Consider the following 18,386-nt stretch of genomic DNA (forward strand, 5'->3'; position numbering starts at 1 on the left):
GAGCCCTGCCAATAAAGAGCGGAGCTCCATTGCTGAATCTTGTACCTCTCTTCCTGGATCCATTCCACGCTGAGTCCTGGCTTCTTGTAAACAGGTAGGCTCAGATAACTTCGGGAAATACAGTTTCTTAACGATCTGTTGCCGTTTTTTTTTACTTCTTTTCAGCAGTTGTACCATTAGAAACTAATTCAACACCTCTAACTATTTCTAAACTTTTAAAAAGTTTTAACGGGCACTTATAGACAAAACAATAACAAAGAGTCAGGAGAGGACTGGAAGGCACGTCTGTTCCTTACGCCATCTTGCCACGCCCCCCCTTTATTTTCTGTTCTGGTCAGTTCTGCCATTGGTTCTACTGCTAAAGCGAACAGTGAGGGAGATAGTGGACATCCCTGCCTAGTTGACCTACTTAATTTAAATTGGTTTGACACATATCCATTTACTGTTACCTTCGCCAATGGTCCATTATATAATGTTTTAATCCAATTAAAGCATTTTTCTGGTAGGTTGAACGTCTGTAATATTTTGAATAAATAATTCCATTCTACCCTGTCAAAGGCTTTTTCTGCTTCTAGGCTTCAGTGCGTGCATGGACATGGGGCTTGTCTCATTTGGCACAGAGGTCCATCAGATAAGCCCATCCGAGGACGATTTCTCACAGAAAATCTTTTCTGAATACAGTGAACTTTTCGAAGATGAGTTGGGGAGGCTGCCGGTAATGTACACCATGCGGCTTGACCCAGAGGTAAAACCCATAGTCCTTCCAGAGCACCGCATTCCAGTAGCAATGAAGAATAAAGTGAAGGCCGAGCTGGACAGGATGCATGACTTGGGCGTCATCGCTCCAGTCTCTGAAGCACCTGATTAGTTATGTAAAAATCACTTGCTCATTATATTTCCCCATTCATATTTCATTCCATTTATGAATGCAGAATGCACTTTGTAACTTTCCAAGGCCAAACTGTTCTTCCTTTTCCCAGAAAAAGTACATTTTTTGAGAAGGCAATTTTTTTACATGCCTTGACTCAACAAACAAAGAGAAAATTGGAAAAACTGTAGGCTTCTGTGGATTTAATACATAGAAAGAGAAAAATTAAACAGTTATCATAATTTTAGATTTATTGTCAGAGTACGTACATGGCATCACATACAAACTTGAGATTCTTTTTCCTGTGTGCAAGGCAGAATTACTACTTATTGGTAATGCAAAAAAAAACCATGTACACAACGAACACATGTAAACAAATAAAGAAATGTAAACAAACTGACTGAGCAATACAGAGAGAAAAATAAATCAATGAAGTGCAAAAGTAAGAATTCTTAAATGAGTCCCTGATTGAGTTTGTTGTTGAGGAGTCTGATGATGGAGAGGTAGCAGCTGTCCCTGAACCTAGTGGTGTGAGTCTTGTGGCACCTATAACTCTTTCCTGATGGTAGCAGCAAGAACAGAGAATGTGCTCCTTGATGATTGCTGCTGTTCTCCAACGGCAGCCTTCCCTGTAGATGCTCTTGATGGTGGGGAGGGTTTTACTTATGATGTCCTGGGCTGTGTCCACTACCTTTTGCAGGCCTTTTTCACTTGGGGGCATTGTTGTCCCCATTACCAGACCACGATGCGGTTGATCAGCGCACTTTCCACCCCACATCTGTAGAAATTTGCCAGGGTTTTCATTGTCATACCAAACGTCCGCAAACTCCTAAGGAAGTAGAGACGCTGATGTGCTTTCTTCCCGATGCCATTGGTGTGTTGGGTCCAGAAAAGATCCTCCGAGATACTGACTCCCTAGAACTTAAATTTGCTCACCCTCTCCATCTCTGATCCCCCCAATGATCACTGGATTGTATACCCCTGGCTTTCCTTTCCTGAAGGCAACAATCAGCTCCTTGGTTTTGGTGACATTGAGTGCAAGGTTATTGTTAGTGCATAATTCAGCCAAGTTTTAAATCTCCTTCCAGTCTGCTGACTCGTAACTCCTTTTCATGCAACCCACTAACATGGTATTGTCAGTGAATTTGTAGATGGTGTTGTCGGAGCAAGCCAGTTGCAGGTGTATAGTGAGTAGAGCAGGGGGCTAAGAACACAGCCCTGTTGTGCTCTGGTACTGATGGAGATTGTGGAGGAGATGTTCTTACCAATCCTCACTGATTGTGGTCTGGATGTGAGGAAATCCAGGATCCAATTACACAGTGGAGTGTTGAATCCCAGGTCTTTTGGTGATCAGTTTTGTGTTAAATACCAAACTGTAGTCAATAAAGAGCATCCTAATGTAAGCATCTTTGCTATCCAGACTTTGTATAGAGCCAGTGAAATGGCATCCACTGTGGACCTGTTTCAAAAGGCGAATTGGAACAGGAGCTGATCTGAGTGTATTCGTATAATAATTTCAAGCAGTGTAATGTTACAGTAATTATCACATAGCTTTCTACTACTAGTGCTAACAGCAAGGGAATTGTATCCCATGCTTGTTGAGTGTTTCAAACAGCAGTTTTATTCCTTTTATTAATTATACCCTTCTCATTTGATTTGATAGAATTCCACAGGTCATTCGGTGAATATCAACAGTTTGTTCTGCTTCAGAGGGCATTATAGACTATCCTGAACATGACATCCTTTGCCTCTGTACAACAGAAGAGCTAGGCCAGCCACACTCAGAAAAACACCTTTAAGAATGGAAAAGCAAAATAACTGCAAATGCTGGAAATAGGAAAGAAAACAGAAAATGTAATAAATACTCAGCAGGTCAAGTTAATGAGTTTTCACCCATGTGTTAGATCTGATGGTCTACTTTCTTTGTAACTTGATTTGATTCTAATGAAAGCCCATCAACATGAAATGTAAACTTTATTTTCTCCACAATGATGCTGCCCCACCTGTTCCGCATTTACTTTTTAAAAAAATATTTTTAGAGTTTAATATATTCTTTCTTTCTTTCTTTGGCTTGGCTTCGCGGATGAAGATTTATTAAGGGGTATGTCCATGTCTGCTGCAGGCTCGTTGGTGACTGACAAGTCCGATGCGGGACAGGCAGGCACAGTTGCACCGGTTGCAAGGGAAAAATGGTTGGTTGGGTGTTGGGTTTTTCCTCCCTTGTCTTTTGTCAGTGAAGTGGGCTCTGCGGTCTTCTTCAAAGGAGGTTGCTGCCTGCCGAACTGTGAGGTGCCAAGATACACGGTTGGAGGCGAGATCAGCCCACTGGTGGTGGTCAATGTGGCAAGCACCAAGAGATTTCTTTAAGCAGTCCTTGTACCTCTTCTTTGGTGCACCTCTGTCTCGGTGGCCAGTGGAGAGCTCGCCATATAACACGATCTTGGGAAGGCGATGGTCCTCCATTCTGGAGACGTGACCCACCCAGCGCAATTGGGTCTTCAGCAGCGTGGATTCGATGCTTGCGGACTCTGCCAGCTCGAGTACTTTGATGTTGGTGATGAAGTCACTCCAATGAATGTTGAGGATGGAGCGGAGACAGCACTGATGGAAGCGTTCTAGGAGCCGTAGGTGATGCCGGTAGAGGACCCATGATTTGGAGCCGGACAGGAGCGTGGGTATGACAACGGCTCTGTACACGCTGATCTTTGTGTGTTTCTTCAGGTGGTTGTTTTTCCAGACTCTTTTGTGTAGTCTTTCAAAGGCACTATTTGCCTTGGCGAGTCTGTTGTCTATCTCTTTGTCGATCCTTGCATCAGATGAAATGGTGCAGCTGAGGTAGATAAACTGGCTGACCGTTTTGAGTTCTGTGTGCCCGATGGAGATGTGGGGGGGCTGGTAGTCATGGTGGGGAGCTGGCTGATGGAGGACCTCAGTTTTCTTCAGGCTGACTTCCAGGCCAAACATTTTGGCAGTTTCCGCAAAACAGGACGTCATGCGCTGGAGAGCTGGCTCTGAATGGGCAACTAAAGCAGCATCATCTGCAAAGAGTAGTTCATGGACAAGTTGCTCTTGTGTCTTGGTGTGAGCTTGCAGGCGCTTCAAATTGAAGAGACTGCCATCCGTGCGGTACTGGATGTAGACAGCGTCTTCATTGTTGAGGTCTTTCATGGCTTGTTTCAGCATCATGCTGAAAAAGATTGTAAAGAGGGTTGGTGCGAGGATGCACCCTTGCTTCATGCCATTGTCAATGGAGAAGGGTTCGGAGAGCTCATTGCTGTATCTGACCCAACCTTGTTGGTTTTTGTGCAGTTGGATAACCATGTTGAGGAACTTGGGGGGGCATCCGAGGTGCTCTAGTATTTGCCAAAGCCCTTTCCTGCTCACGGTGTCAAAGGCTTTGGTGAGGTCAACAAAGGTGATGTAGAGTCCTTTGTTTTGTTCTCTGCACTTTTCTTGGAGCTGTCTGAGGGCAAAGACCATTTCAGTAGTTCCTCTGTTTGCGCAAAAGCCACACTGTGATTCTGGGAGGACATTTTCGGCGACACTAGGTATTAGTCTATTAAGGAGAATCCTAGCGAAGATTTTGCCTGCAGTGGAGAGCAGCGTGATTCCCCTGTAGTTTGTGCAGTCTGATTTCTCGCCTTTGTTTTTGTACAGGGTGATGATGATGGCATCACGAATGTCCTGAGGCAGCTTTCCTTGGTCCCAGCAGAGCATGAAAAACTCATGCAGTTTGGTAAGCAGAGTTTTGCTGCCAGCCTTCCAGACATCTGGGGGGATTCCATCCAACCTGCTGCTTTGCCACTTTTCAGTTGTTCACTTGCCTTATATGTCTCTTCCCGGGTAAGGACCTCATCCAGCTCTAGACTCAAGGATTGTTGAGGGTGCTGGAGCAGGATGGATTCTTGGACTGAGCGGTTGGCACTGAAAAGAGATTGGAAGTGTTCTGACCATCGATTGAGGATGGAGATCTTGTCGCTGAGGAGGACTTCACCGTCTGAGCTGCGCAGAGGACTTTGGACATGGGGTGAGGGGCCGTACACAGCCTTTAGAGCCTCGTAAAAACCCCTGAAGAGTTTAACATATAAGCTTACATAAAAAGCTTTAGAAAAAAAAACAAAACAAATTATTTGTATACAGAGGTAAAACACAGAATTCTGTGGACACTGTGGTTGAAGTAAAAACACCCAATGTTGGAGAGACTCAGCGGGTCAAACAGTGTCCTATATTTGGCAAAGGCAGAGATACATAACTGAAATTTTGGGCCTGAGCCCTTCATAAAAGTATGAGAAAATGCTGGTGAGGTCAGAATTTGTTTACATATAAGCACATAAAAAAAGAAAAAAATGAAACTAAGTCAAGAATTCCTTAATAAACATAAGAAACAATCATTTGAATTGATCTGTAAAACCATATTAAACCCGTTTGCTGAGTTAAACCAAATTTTAAAAAGGAATAAAAACTACATCTAATCTACCTCCTCTCTCTAATCAAGGTTACGTTATATCATAAATAAAAACAAAAATGTGGATCCAATGGTGACCCCAGACATCGGACAGTGAATCTCCAGAGCACACGATAATTCTTAATTCTTTCAATTATAATAAAATTCGAAGGAAGCCCCACAACTTTATAAATTCAAACTTTCTCTTTTTAATATTATATCTAATTTTTCTCCAAACTTAAATTGATCATTATACCATATGACTACTGTGTATGAGTAGGGGTTGAGTTGCCTTTCAATTTCAGTAAGATTGCTCGTCTGGCTATCAACATGGTAAAGGCTAAAATTTTTTCCTGAGATGCAGGCACAGGTTATTTGGGGCCTTGAGAAAAACCAAGCAGAGCAGTTAATGGACAAGGTTCTAAATTAATCTTAAGAATCATTGATAAAGTTTGAAAAATGTCTTTCCAGAATTTCTCTAAATTTGGGCACTCTCAAAACATTTTGTTCAGAGAAACTTCAAAACTTTTACATTTCTCACATATGTTTAGCATTTACAAGATTTTTCTATTTTATTTCAAATGTTCACAGTGTCCTTGAAGGGACTGCTAGATGCAGCCACCTGAAAGATAGGTATTTGCTTTCAGGTAATATTTCTTTGGAGCCAGGAGAAGCAGGAATTAACCTCCCATAGGTAACACTAAAGGATTTGGCAACACTCTTCATTGCTCTTCCACATTTCCTCACCCCACTTTCCAAGTGCCACTGCTACTGATGTCATAGCACAAAATAAAATGGAAACTGGCTGAGAAATTGCCTGCATCAAGTAAATGAGGACCAGAACCTATCATCTTATATTCCTGAGCTCTATCTACAGTGATTGCTTCCTAAAATACTGTTTAATATACATGACCAGATGGTTATTCATGACATATAACTGAAGCTCTCAGTTATGTATGGGAATCATTTGATCTGAAACCTACTCTCGGAGACTTTCCATGAATTTAATATTCTTTCACAAAATGTGCATAAAACCAAAATTATCAATACATTGCCTTCAATAACTTCTACACCCGATTTGACCACAAGAACAACACCATGTCTCCTAATGTTCATCTTCTGGCTGTATCTGATGATGATGTGAAGGCTGCCTTCAGGAGAGTGAACCTGAGTACCTGGCTGAGTATTAAAAAGCTGTGCTGACCAACTTGCCAATGTATTCACAGATTTCTTCAAAATCTCATCCTAGCAAGATGAGCTACCCACCTGTTTCAAACAGGCCTCAATTGTACAGGTGCCATTAAGAGTGTGGTAATCTGCCTATATGACTACCAACCAGTGGCATTCACATCAATAATGATGAAATGTTTTGAAAGGCTGGTGTTGAAGCATATTAACCCCTGTCTGAGCAGTGGTATGGATCTGTTCCAATTTGTCTATTGAGCAACAGAATTGTATGTGATGTCATATACAGTATGTACTTTGAGAATAAATCCAAAATAAATAAATCATCTAATATTATACATGGTTTGGCCTTGATCCGCACTGGCTGTATTGGAGATCATAAGGATTTTGGATCCCAACAAGCACAAAGTGTAGATTTTGAATGTTGGTCCAATAAGTAGCAGGGTTTCAGGGAAACAGGTTGAATAAAACCTTTGATAGTTCTCTGACTAAATAAGGTGTAATTTTTCAGATCACCAAGGTTCAAAATCATTCAGGATACGATATTTTGCAAGTTGAACCGCTGTTCACATCATTTGGAGAAAGTTTATGCTGGAACATGGGCAGAAGGGCAAATGAACCTTCCCTGGAGAGTCAGGAATTACACTTCCTGACCAGCTGCAAGAAGTGGGTGCAATGGTGCCACACTTCAGGTGAAGCTGATATTTAATTGCATAACACTGCTTTCTTTGAAGGATGGATAAGGATATTTCTAGGTCTATATAATTTAGACAGCAAGATAATGTAGTGGTTAGCATAATACTGTTACAGCACCAGTAACCCGATTCGAATCCGCTGCTATCTGTAATGAATTTGTACGTTCTCCCTATGTCTGCGTAGCTTTCCTCTGGGTGCTCTGGTTTCCTCCCACCCTTAAAAAAGGTAAAGGGAGTGTAGGTTAATTGGTGTATTTGGTGGAGGCCATGGGCTTGTGGGTCAGAAGGGCCTGTTATCATTGCTGCATGTCTAAATTTAAATTTAATAGATGAAACTTTCATCCTGAGACTGTGTGATGTGCCTACTTGTAAAGTATCGTGTAATTGGAAGGCAAGCTCAAGGGATTTGTGGATTATCCCTTCTTCCCCTGATCTCTACACTGATCTGGACTGCTTGTTCTATTATTGAGCAATATTACAATCCCATTCATAAAGACATAAGAACCTTGTTGTGAAGATCCAGCAGGATCATCAGGGTGAAGTTTTGTTGATTGGGAAGCTCATGAGGTATGCTCACATGCTCCTTAGGTTGCTATGCCATGTGACCTGCAGCAGGCATCCCAATCTCACTTTATTGAGTAAATGGAATATCTGAAGCTGTACTATTTTGAAAACAAATGAAACAGTGAGGGAATGACACTTTTGACTTGAAAAATCTACATCTTATCATTAAGGGTGAGTTTTAGATGCAGGACATAAGCTTGCGGAACTCCACAACACTGAACTCATCTGTGCATTTGTCTCTACAGGTGAAGCCCATACTAGGAAAACCAAAGAGCTAGTGTTTGTTTCTAAAGTGTCTGACTCTGAGATAAATGCATATGAATTCTTTATAAGCACCTTTTTTTAAAACACTTTCTTCTTTGGACAGATCCATTTCCAATCAGTTGACTCTTCCTGGGATACAATTTTTGCTGACACTATAACATTCCACTCAAATGGTGATTTTTCATGTGAAATGATAAGTAATATTCAACCACACACAATGTGACTGTATTAATCATACTTTAGTCTTTTCCACATAAGAAAGCTCATGAGTAATAAGGAAAAGTAATAAGGTGAAATGAAGTAAATTATGTCAATCCAGATAATAACATAGATTATATCTAGGAATTGGGAACTATCTAGCACATAACTTGATGTCCTTGACCAAGATGATATTAAGAGAATTGCTTTCTGAACTTTATTCAACCAGCACACAGAATCTTTAACCAACTACCATCAAAAAGGAGATACAGGAGCCTCAAAATTAGAACTGCAGGCTAGTAAATAGCTTGTGAGATTTATGAACATTATATTGTAACCAAGTAAATAAATAAATAGATTGAAAGAGTTCAGAGATTTATTAGGATGTGGTGTGTCTTCAGGAGTTGAGTTACAGAGAAAGATTAAATAGGTTGGGACTTTATTCCTTGGAAAGAAGAAGAATGAGGGGAGATTTGATAGAGGTTGACAAGATTGTAAAAGGTATACATACTAGGCTTTTTCCATTTAGATTGTGGGAGAGGACATAGCTTTAGGGTGAAAGGGGAAAGGTTTAGGGGAACTTCTTCACTCAGAGAGTGGAATGAACTGTCATCTGATATGGTGAATGCAGACTCGATATTAAAATATTAAGTTACTAAGACGTATTCACTGAAAGTCCTCGGTACAGTATCGACATCTGTACTGGGAGTTCAGGAGCCTAATGGCAGAAGGGAGAACAGTTTACATGCGGGATGTGTGGAGTCTTTCACAATGTTCATTGTTTTCCATCTGCATCAAATGTAGTAGGTGTCCTTCAGGCTAGGAAGAGGTTCACCAATGGTCTTTTCTGCTGACTTCACTATCCTCTGCAGAGTCTTGCGGTCCAAGATGGTACAGCTTCTAAACCAGGCGGTGATACAGTTGCACAGGATGCTCTCAATACATCCTCTGTAGAATGTAGAGGAGGGTGGGGGATGGACTTTCCTCAGCCTTCACAGAAAGTAGAGATGCTGTTGGGCTTTCTTGGCTATGGAGCTGACGTTGAGGAACCAGGAGAGATTCTCCACCAGGTGCACTCTGAGGAACTTGACACTCTTGATGACCTCGACGGTAGAGCCGTCAATGGTCAGGGGGTGTGATCTCCCCAGACCTTCATGAAGTCTACAATCATCTCTTTTGAAGATCCTTCAAAGATTTCTGATTTCTAGCATCTGCATTTTTATTCAATTACTGATACAAACCTGTTGGCATAGCAAAAAGCCCATCCAAAACCAAGAATTATTTACTTACTTAATCATTTGCAGGATGGAAGTGTAGTAGGCATTGTCAGTATTTACTCCCCAGACCTAACTGACTTTGTAAACTATAGAACATTACAGTACAGAAACAGGCCTCTTCAGCCCTTCTAATCTGTGCCAAACTATTTTTTGGCCTAGTCCCACTGATCTGCACCCAGTCCATAGCCCTCCATACCTCTCCCATCTATGTAACTGTCCAAATTCTTCTTAAATGTTAAAATTGAGCCCACATTCACCTCTTCAGCTGGCACATAATTCCACACTCAAACCACTCTCTGTGTGAAGATGTTCCCCCGAAATTTTCCCCTTTCACTCTTAACCCATGTACTCTGCTTTGATTCTCACCTACCAGCCATTAAAAAGAGATCGGGTGGGACATGTTATAGCCTCTTCGTTTAATTTGAAGGCGAGGGGAGTGACAATTTTGATGAAGAGCAATCTTCCAGTTAAAATACAGAATGTAGCAGAATGTAATAACAGATCCAGCAGGAAGATAAGTAATAGTACATCATCAGATTTATTCAGAACCATGAATTTATATGTGCCAAATGTTGATGATGAGAAATTTATTCAAGGAACATTTCTCAACTTAGCAGATGCTTATGAAAATATTTTAGTAGGTGGAGATTTTAATTTATGTTTGGACCCAGCATTTGATAGGCCAACTAGAGTAATGATAAGGGAAAAAGCCACTTTGGCATTAATGAGAGATCTGAATTTAGTAGATGCATGGCAAAGAATTCATCCACAAGAGAGAGACTATTTTTATTCAAACAGACATCATTCTTATTCTTGAACTGCTTTATTTTTAATGTCAGCACACTTACAAGGTAGGATTATTCAAGTTGAATAAAAAGCAAGAATTTTATCAGATCATTCACCTTTATTTTTTTTTTGCGATTTAAATAATTGTTTTTTTTTATTTTTTATTTTTCACACCATAAACCACATTGACCATGATACATACATTTTCCTTTTCAAATATATACAGTGTCATTTTCTCCTCCCCTCCCTCCTCCCATCCCACCCCCCCTACCTCCCTCCCATCCATTTAAAGTACAAAATCTAAGATACATTAAACCAGTCAAACAATGTTGTCATTCAATAAAAATAAACAAGAAATTCCACTGAGTCAATTCTTTTCATTTCCTTCTCCTTTCGTTAATTTAGGTGGTAAATGTCCCCGGTAGATTTTCTCTATTGTGTTTCATGTATGGCTCCCATATTTGTTCAAATATTTCAATATAATTTCTTAAACTCTATGTTATTTTTTCTAATGGAATACATTTATTCATTTCTATATACCATTGTTGTATTCTCAAATTATCTTCCAATTTCCAGGTTGACATAATACATTTTTTTGCTACGGCTAGAGCTATCTTAACAAATCTTTTTTGTGCACCATCCAAATCAAGTCCAAATTCTTTGTTTTTTATGTTACTTAGGAGGAAGATCTCTGGGTTTTTTGGTATATTGTTTTCGGTAATTTTATTTAATATCTGGTTTAGATCTTCCCAAAATTTTTCTACTTTCTCACATGTCCAGATTGCATGAATTGTTGTTCCCATTTCTTTTTTACAACAAAAACATCTGTCAGATACTGTTGGGTCCCATTTATTTAACTTTTGAGGTGTAATGTATAGCCTGTGTATCCAGTTATATTGTATCATACAAAACCTCGTATTTATTGTATTTCTCATCGTTCCAGAACATAACTTCTCCCATGTTTCCTTTTTTATCTTTATATTTAAATCTTGTTCCCATTTTTGTTTAGTTTTACCATTTGTTTCCTCATTCTCCTTTTCTTGCAGTTTAATATACATATTTGTTATAAATCTTTTGATTATCATTGTATCTGTAATCACATATTCAAAGTTACTTCCCTCTGGTAACCTCAGACTGCTTCCTTATTTGTCCTTCAAGTAGAATCTCAATTGGTAATATGCCAGCACTGTATCTTGAGTTATTTTGTATTTATCTTTCATTTGTTCAAAGGATAATAATCTATTTCCTGAAAAACAATTTTCTATTCTTTTGAGCCCTTTTTTCTCCCATTCTCTAAAGGAAAGGTTATCTATTGTAAAAGGGAGTAACTGATTTTGCGTCATTATTAGTTTTGGTACTTGGTAATTTGTTTTATTCCTTTCTACATGAATCTTCTTCCAAATATTGAGCAGATGATGTAATACTGGAGAACTCCTACATTGTACCAATTTTTCATCCCATTTATATAATATGTGTTCAGGTATCTTTTCCCCTATTTTATCTAGTTCTAATCTAGTCCAATCTGGCTTTTCCCTTGTTTGGTAAAAATCTGATAGGTATCTTAATTGTGCGGCTCTATAATAATTTTTAAAGTTTGGCAGTTGTAAGCCTCCTTGTTTATACCATTCTGTTAATTTATCTAGTGCTATTCTCGGTTTCCCACCTTTCCATAAAAATTTACTTATTATTTTCTTTAACTCCTTGAAGAATTTCTCTGTCAAGTGTATTGGCAATGCCTGAAATAGGTATAATATCCTTGGGAAAATGTTCATTTTAATACAGTTTATCCTTCCTATTAGTGTTAATGGTAAATCTTTCCAAAGCTCTAAATCGCCCTGTAATTTTTTTCATTAGTGGATAGTAATTGAGTTTATATAGATGGCCGAGATTTTTATTTATTTGTATACCTAGGTATCTTATTGCTTGCATTTGCCATCTGAATGGTGATTCCTTCTTAAATTTTGAGAAATCCGCATTATTCATTGGCATTGCTTCACTTTTATTTACGATAATCTTGTAACCCGACACTTCTCCATATTCCTTCAATTTCTTATATAATTCTTTTATTGATAGTTCTGGTTCTGTTAAGTATACTATAACATCATCCGCAAATAAACTGATTTTATATTCCTTGTCTTTTATTTTTATCCCTTTTATATTGTTTTCTGTTGCGCACTTTTACTCGGCTCTGTGAGCCATTTTTGTAGTCCCGTGCCCAGGACTTAAACTGACCTGAGGGAGCGGGCTTCTCTCTCCGCGGCGGGCCTCCTCGGACAGGTAAGGCCTTCACCTTCTTCTTCCGACGTTCTTTCTTCTTCCCGTTGTTTTCGACTTTTCTCTCTTCGCTGCCATTTTGTTCTCACCTTTATTTTTACTATGTTTTAAATTTTAATCTTGTACCTTTATGTTTTGTGCGGTTTTTTTTTAACTTTTCTGGAGAGGGCTGGAATTCCCTGACCAGCCACTACTCCATCATGTGACTCCTTCTATCATTCACCTTTATTAATGACAGTTATGATGCCTGACGAAGAAGAATCAGTTTATTGATGGAGACTCAATTCTTTGTTGTTAAAAATACCAGATTTTTGTGATTTCAATAGAAGGCAAATTCAAATATTTTGAGAGACTAATTCAAATTCAGTTAATAATAAATTTATTATATGGGATGCACTGAAAGCATATTTAAGAGGACAAATTATGTTATACTTCTAAGATTAAGAAGGATTATATGAGAGATGTGGAACAATTGGAAAAATAGATAATATGTTTGGAAAAAGACCCTGAAAGGAGAAGCTATGAGGAAAAATGTAGACAACTTATTAATTAAAAAAAAACTTCAGTATAATACATTGCAAACATATAGAACAGAAAAAGCTATAATAAGGACTAAACAGAAATATTATGAGCTAGGTGAAAATGTTCATAAGGTGCTTTTTTGGCAGTTGAAAGCAGAACAGGTCTCAAGAACAATTAATGCAATAAAAGCAGATTTGGATGGAATTAGTTATAACCCTAAAAAAATTAATGGGACTTTTAAACATTTTTATTCTAAGCTATATCAATCTGAATCACAAAGAGATGATAATAAAATAGAAGATTTTCTGTCACAAATAAGGCTTCCAAGGTTAAACTTAGAAGAACAGGTAGAATTGAATGCTCCTTTCACTCAAACTGAAGTGATGGAAGCACTGAGTTCATTGCAAAGTAATAAATCTCTGGGAGAAAATGGTTTCCCTCCTGAATTTTATAAAGAATTTAAAGATTTATTGATTCATCTTTTTATGAAAGTATTAGATCAGGCTTTGGAAATGCATACCCTCCCAGAATCTTTTTCAACAGCGATAATTATTGTGATACCAAAAAAAGATAGGGACACATTAAAACCGGCATCATATAGACCTATTTCATTGTTAAATTCAGAATATAAGATTATTGCAAAAATTTTAGCAAATAGATTGACAAAGTTTTTATCAAAATTAATAAATATGGATCAAACAGGCTTTGTTAAAAAGAGATAATCTGCTGACAATGTAACTAGATTACTTAGTATAATTCACTTGGCACAAAAGAGGGAGATTTGAGTGTTACGATGGCTCTAGATACAGAAAAAAGCATTTGATACACTCGAATGGAACTTCTTATTTAAAGTGCTGGAAAGATTTGGATTAAGACAGACTTTTTCAAATTGGATTAGAGCATTATGTAATGAGCCTAAAGCCAAAATTGTATCAAATGGACAAGTTTCTGCACCATTCCAGTTAACTAGGTCCAGTAGACAAGGATGTCCATGATCTCCAGCTCTATTTATTTTAGCTGTAGAACTGCTTGCAGAAGCAATTTGGTGTGATTCTGATATTAAGGGATTTAGGATTAATCAAGAGGAATATAACTTAATTTATTTGCTGCTGATGTTACCAGCATCTTTGTTACAAAAGCTTCTCTTAAAATTGGAAGAATATGGAAAAGTTTCAGGCTACAAAATAAATTGGGACCAAAGCAAAATTATGCCTCTTACTGGAGGGGATTATGCGCAATGTAGAATAGATTCTCAATTTAAATAACTGAAAAATGGGATAAAATATTTAGGGATACGCATAGATAATAATTTAAATAATTTATATAAATGAATTATTCATCTTTACTTAAAAAAGATGAAGAAGATTTGAATAGGTGGATAGCTTGCCAATAACATTAGTGAGTAGATTTAATTGTGTTAAGATTCTCAAGAAAACAATAACTTTTTCAAACATTGCCCATATCAATACCTCAAGAATTAAATAAATATGTAAGAAAATTTCTTTGGAAGGGTAAGATGTGCAGGGTCTCCATAGAAAAATTAACATGGAAATATGAATTAGGAGGATTACAACTTCCCAATTTTAAAAATTATTCAAGTGGCACAAATGTGACTTCTTGCTTCCTTTTTTGAGGAAAGAGAGAAACCTGCATGGGTAAAAATAAAATTGGAGAAAATAGGAGAGAGAATAGCAGAGGACTTTATATACAAATGAAAAGTTAAATTAATATCCAGTGAGAAAGAAGACCCTCTGTTAAAACATATGATTAATATTTGGAACAAGATAAATGGTGAAATTGCAACGGAACGGGGCGGTTGGTTGTGGGGGGGGGGGGGGGCTATCACCTAAAATGCCTTTGATTCCAAATAAACTTATTCCTTTTACAATGGGTAATCAATTCTTAGATATCTGGTCTCATAAAGGAACCAGACATATTGAAGATTGTTATGAAGGAGGACATTTGATCGATTAAAAAAAATAAGTATGGAATACTTAATAACACACTCTTATGCTGTTTTCAATTAAGAGCATATTAAAGGGATAAATTAGGCCCAACAATGTTATTACCAAAGGGTAGTGATGTGGAGACTTTGATCCAAAAGTAAAATATAAAGAAATTTACTTCTGCCATGTATCTTCTACTTCTAATGGGAACTCCTAAACAGGGGGGTTCATAAATCTAGACAGAGATCTGAATCAGATTTAAATGTTGGAATTGATGAACAAAAGTAAGGATATTAATTCAAATACAATCAATGTAAGGTACAGGTTAGTTCAATATAATTATTTACATAAATTGTATCTCATGCTGCAGAAATTAAATAAGTTGAAGTCAGATTTATCAGATCAATGTTTTAGATGTGGAGAAGAGGTTGGTACTCTTTTTACATTTGACTTGGTCATATCCCAAGATAAGACCTTTTTGGATAGATTTAGGAATTTTTTTTTAGAACAAATTACAGGAATCAAGTTTCCACAAAATCCAGAACTATTTTTATTGGGGAATATTGTAGGGACAAGACCAAAATTGAAATGATCTAAATATCAAACAGAATCTGTCAAAATTTCATTAACAGTGGCAAGAAAATGTACAGGGTATAGCAGTTACTTAGAAATCTGATTCACATTTAGGTATGGCATGATGGAATGCCGAGATGCATAATTGTGATCCCCTTGAGAAAATTACTTATAATTTATGAAATGAATATATTTTTGAAAATTTGCTGCCTGCATTTACGTATTTCAGGAATAAATTTTTCTAATCCTAGGGCCTTGTGATAACCTTCTCCAAAGAATTAAATAAAATATATATCGGAGATCCGTATGGTGAGTGGCACTTTCTTGGCAATCTTTAATGGTTTTCATGCTTTTCTTTCTCCCTTTTTCTCTTTTCAGTTCTTGTCTTTTCTTCTTTTTCTTTTGGGATTTCTAGGTTGGGAGGGGGTTGGGGGATTTAACCATTATTAAGTGTATAATGGATTTTTTTTTCTATTTGCATCTTTTCAATTTTGTAATTGACTCCATGCGATAGTACAGATTCTATCACCAGTGTGTATATGTACATATGCCACAGCTGACATGGACATTACCCCTCCATAAATCTTCATCCGCGAAGCCAAGCCAAAGAAAGAAAGAACAGATGGTAGTGTAGGATGACTGTGATTGGCTGAGAGTGTAGCCACATCTACTGGCGGGTCTTAAAGGATTGCTCCTACCCAGACCAGGTCATTCTGGACTGGTCGACCTAATTGTGATATGCTCCAGTCTTTTCATTATTTAATTCAACTTATTTAATTTCTGCAGCATGAGATACAATTTTATTAACTAAAAATAAATTTTGAAGGGATGGAGCGTATGCTACGGCTGGAATGCCTTGACATCGACCCACAGTCAGCTACAGCCTTGAATGACTTTAAGCACTGAGTGAGGTGCTTCGAAACATACTTACAGCTCTCTGATCCTGCCATGATAGAGGACAGCCATCGACTACTAATATTGATGACTATGGTGTCCCTGAGAGTCTACCAGAGTGTCCAGAACGCGACCACTTATGCTGCAGCCATGAAGGTGCTGAAAGGGCTCTACGAACTACCAGTGAACAGGCTCTATGCTCACTACAAACTTGCTACAAGGAGGCAACAGCCCGGTAAGTCGTGTAAAGCTTATATTCAGGCACTAAGGGCAATGGGCAGGGACTGTGCCTGCACAGACAAAACTGCTGCAGAGACCACAGACGATCTAATTCAGGATGCCTATGTGGCCGGGGTTCGATCGAATGAGGTGAGGCAGCGCCTGCTAGAGCACAGGGGAGAAAACCTAAAGGACGTGATCTGGATCGCAGAGACGATGGAGGGTGCTGTCTTAAGTATGGACATGTACTCTCGGGGCTGGACCACACACTCTTATGTAAGTAGGATGCCCTCCCTCTACCCTACTACTACCGCTACGTTGCCCGATACATCCCCAAAGTGTTATTTCTGCGGGAGGAACAAGCACAGCAAGTCCAAGTGCCCGGCGAGAAAAGTCAGGTGCCAGAAGAACCTTAAAAATGGCCACTTTGCTGCAGTCTGTTGCTCCAAAATGGCCGCTGTCAAACACAGTGCCTCGTGTGAAGCCAAATCGCCACTCTCTATTTCAAACACTTCTTCCTCAGAGCTCTCGTCCAATGAGAGCGAGGACTCCACCGCGCAGCAGCACCTGACATCACGGGGCAGACGCCGAGCGCACAAGGTACAACCCACCCTCGCCACAATGACGTTCACCCTAACGTCCGACCAGGCCCCAGCCCTGACCTCAATGCCTGCAGCCGCCGCCGACCAGGGACCCGTCACTGCGAACCAGAGACCCGCCGCTGCCGACCGGGGACCCACCGCCACTGCCAACCAGGGACCCACCGACGCTGCCAACCCAATACCTGCTGACACTGCCGACCGCTGCCTGGGTTTTTTCTCTTACTATGCCCAATGGGTTCCACACTATGCCGACAAGGCACGGCCACTCATCAAGACCACTTCCTTCCCCCGTCAACTGAAGGCAAAGCGGCCTTCGACCGCATTAAATTGGACATTGCTGCTGCAACACTGCACGCCATCGATGAGTCCATTCCATTCCAAGTCGAAAGTGATGCATCTGACTTTGCACTGGCTGCCACTTTGAACCAGGCCATCCGGCCGATAGCCTTCTTCTCTAGAACCCTCCAGGGTTCTGAGAGCCGACACACCTCTGTTGGGAAGAAAGCCCAGGCCATAGTCAAGGCAGTACGTCGTTGGAGACACTACCTCACTGGCAGGTGCTTTATGCTACTGACTAACCAACGCGCGGTCTCCTTCATGTTTAGCAATACCCAGCGAGGTAAGATCAAGAATTACAAAATCGCCAGGTGGAGAATTGAGCTCTCCACCTTTAATTATGACATACTGTATCGGCCAGGTAAACTCAACGACCCGCCAGATGCGCTCTCCAGGGGGACTTGTGCCAACATGCAACTGGACAGGCTACAGAAACTCCACAAGGAGCTCTGTCATCCAGGGGTCACTAGGTTCACGCACTTTGTCAAATCTCGCAACCTGTCCTACACGGTCGAGGAGATTCGTTCCATGACCCGGGCCTGCCCAGTGTGCGCTGAGTGCAAGCCCAACTTCTTCCGTCCGGAGAACACCCACATCATCAAAGCCATCCGCCCCTTTGAGCGTCTCAGCGTAGACTTCAAGGGGCCCCTACCGTCGACCAACCGTAACACCTACATCCTTATGGCCATCGACGAGTACTCCCACTTCCCATTCACTGTGCCCTGCTCGGACATGACTG

At 39.6% G+C, this 18,386-nt stretch overlaps 1 protein-coding gene across 1 annotated transcript in view; it reads left to right on the forward strand.

The window, feature by feature from the left end:
• Positions 1–18,386, forward strand: part of LOC138761214 (serine/arginine-rich splicing factor 1B-like) — a 79,993-nt gene that overhangs the window by 25,380 nt on the left and 36,227 nt on the right. Inside the window, exon 2 of the mRNA XM_069932976.1 lies at positions 15,848–15,905. Coding sequence (XP_069789077.1) covers positions 15,903–15,905 — 3 coding nt within the window. The 5' untranslated portion in view covers positions 15,848–15,902. The remainder of the gene's footprint in view (positions 1–15,847; positions 15,906–18,386) is intronic.

The sequence above is a fragment of the Narcine bancroftii genome, chromosome 4 (assembly GCF_036971445.1).
Source record: "Narcine bancroftii isolate sNarBan1 chromosome 4, sNarBan1.hap1, whole genome shotgun sequence".
In the NCBI taxonomy this organism is placed as follows: domain Eukaryota; kingdom Metazoa; phylum Chordata; class Chondrichthyes; order Torpediniformes; family Narcinidae; genus Narcine; species Narcine bancroftii.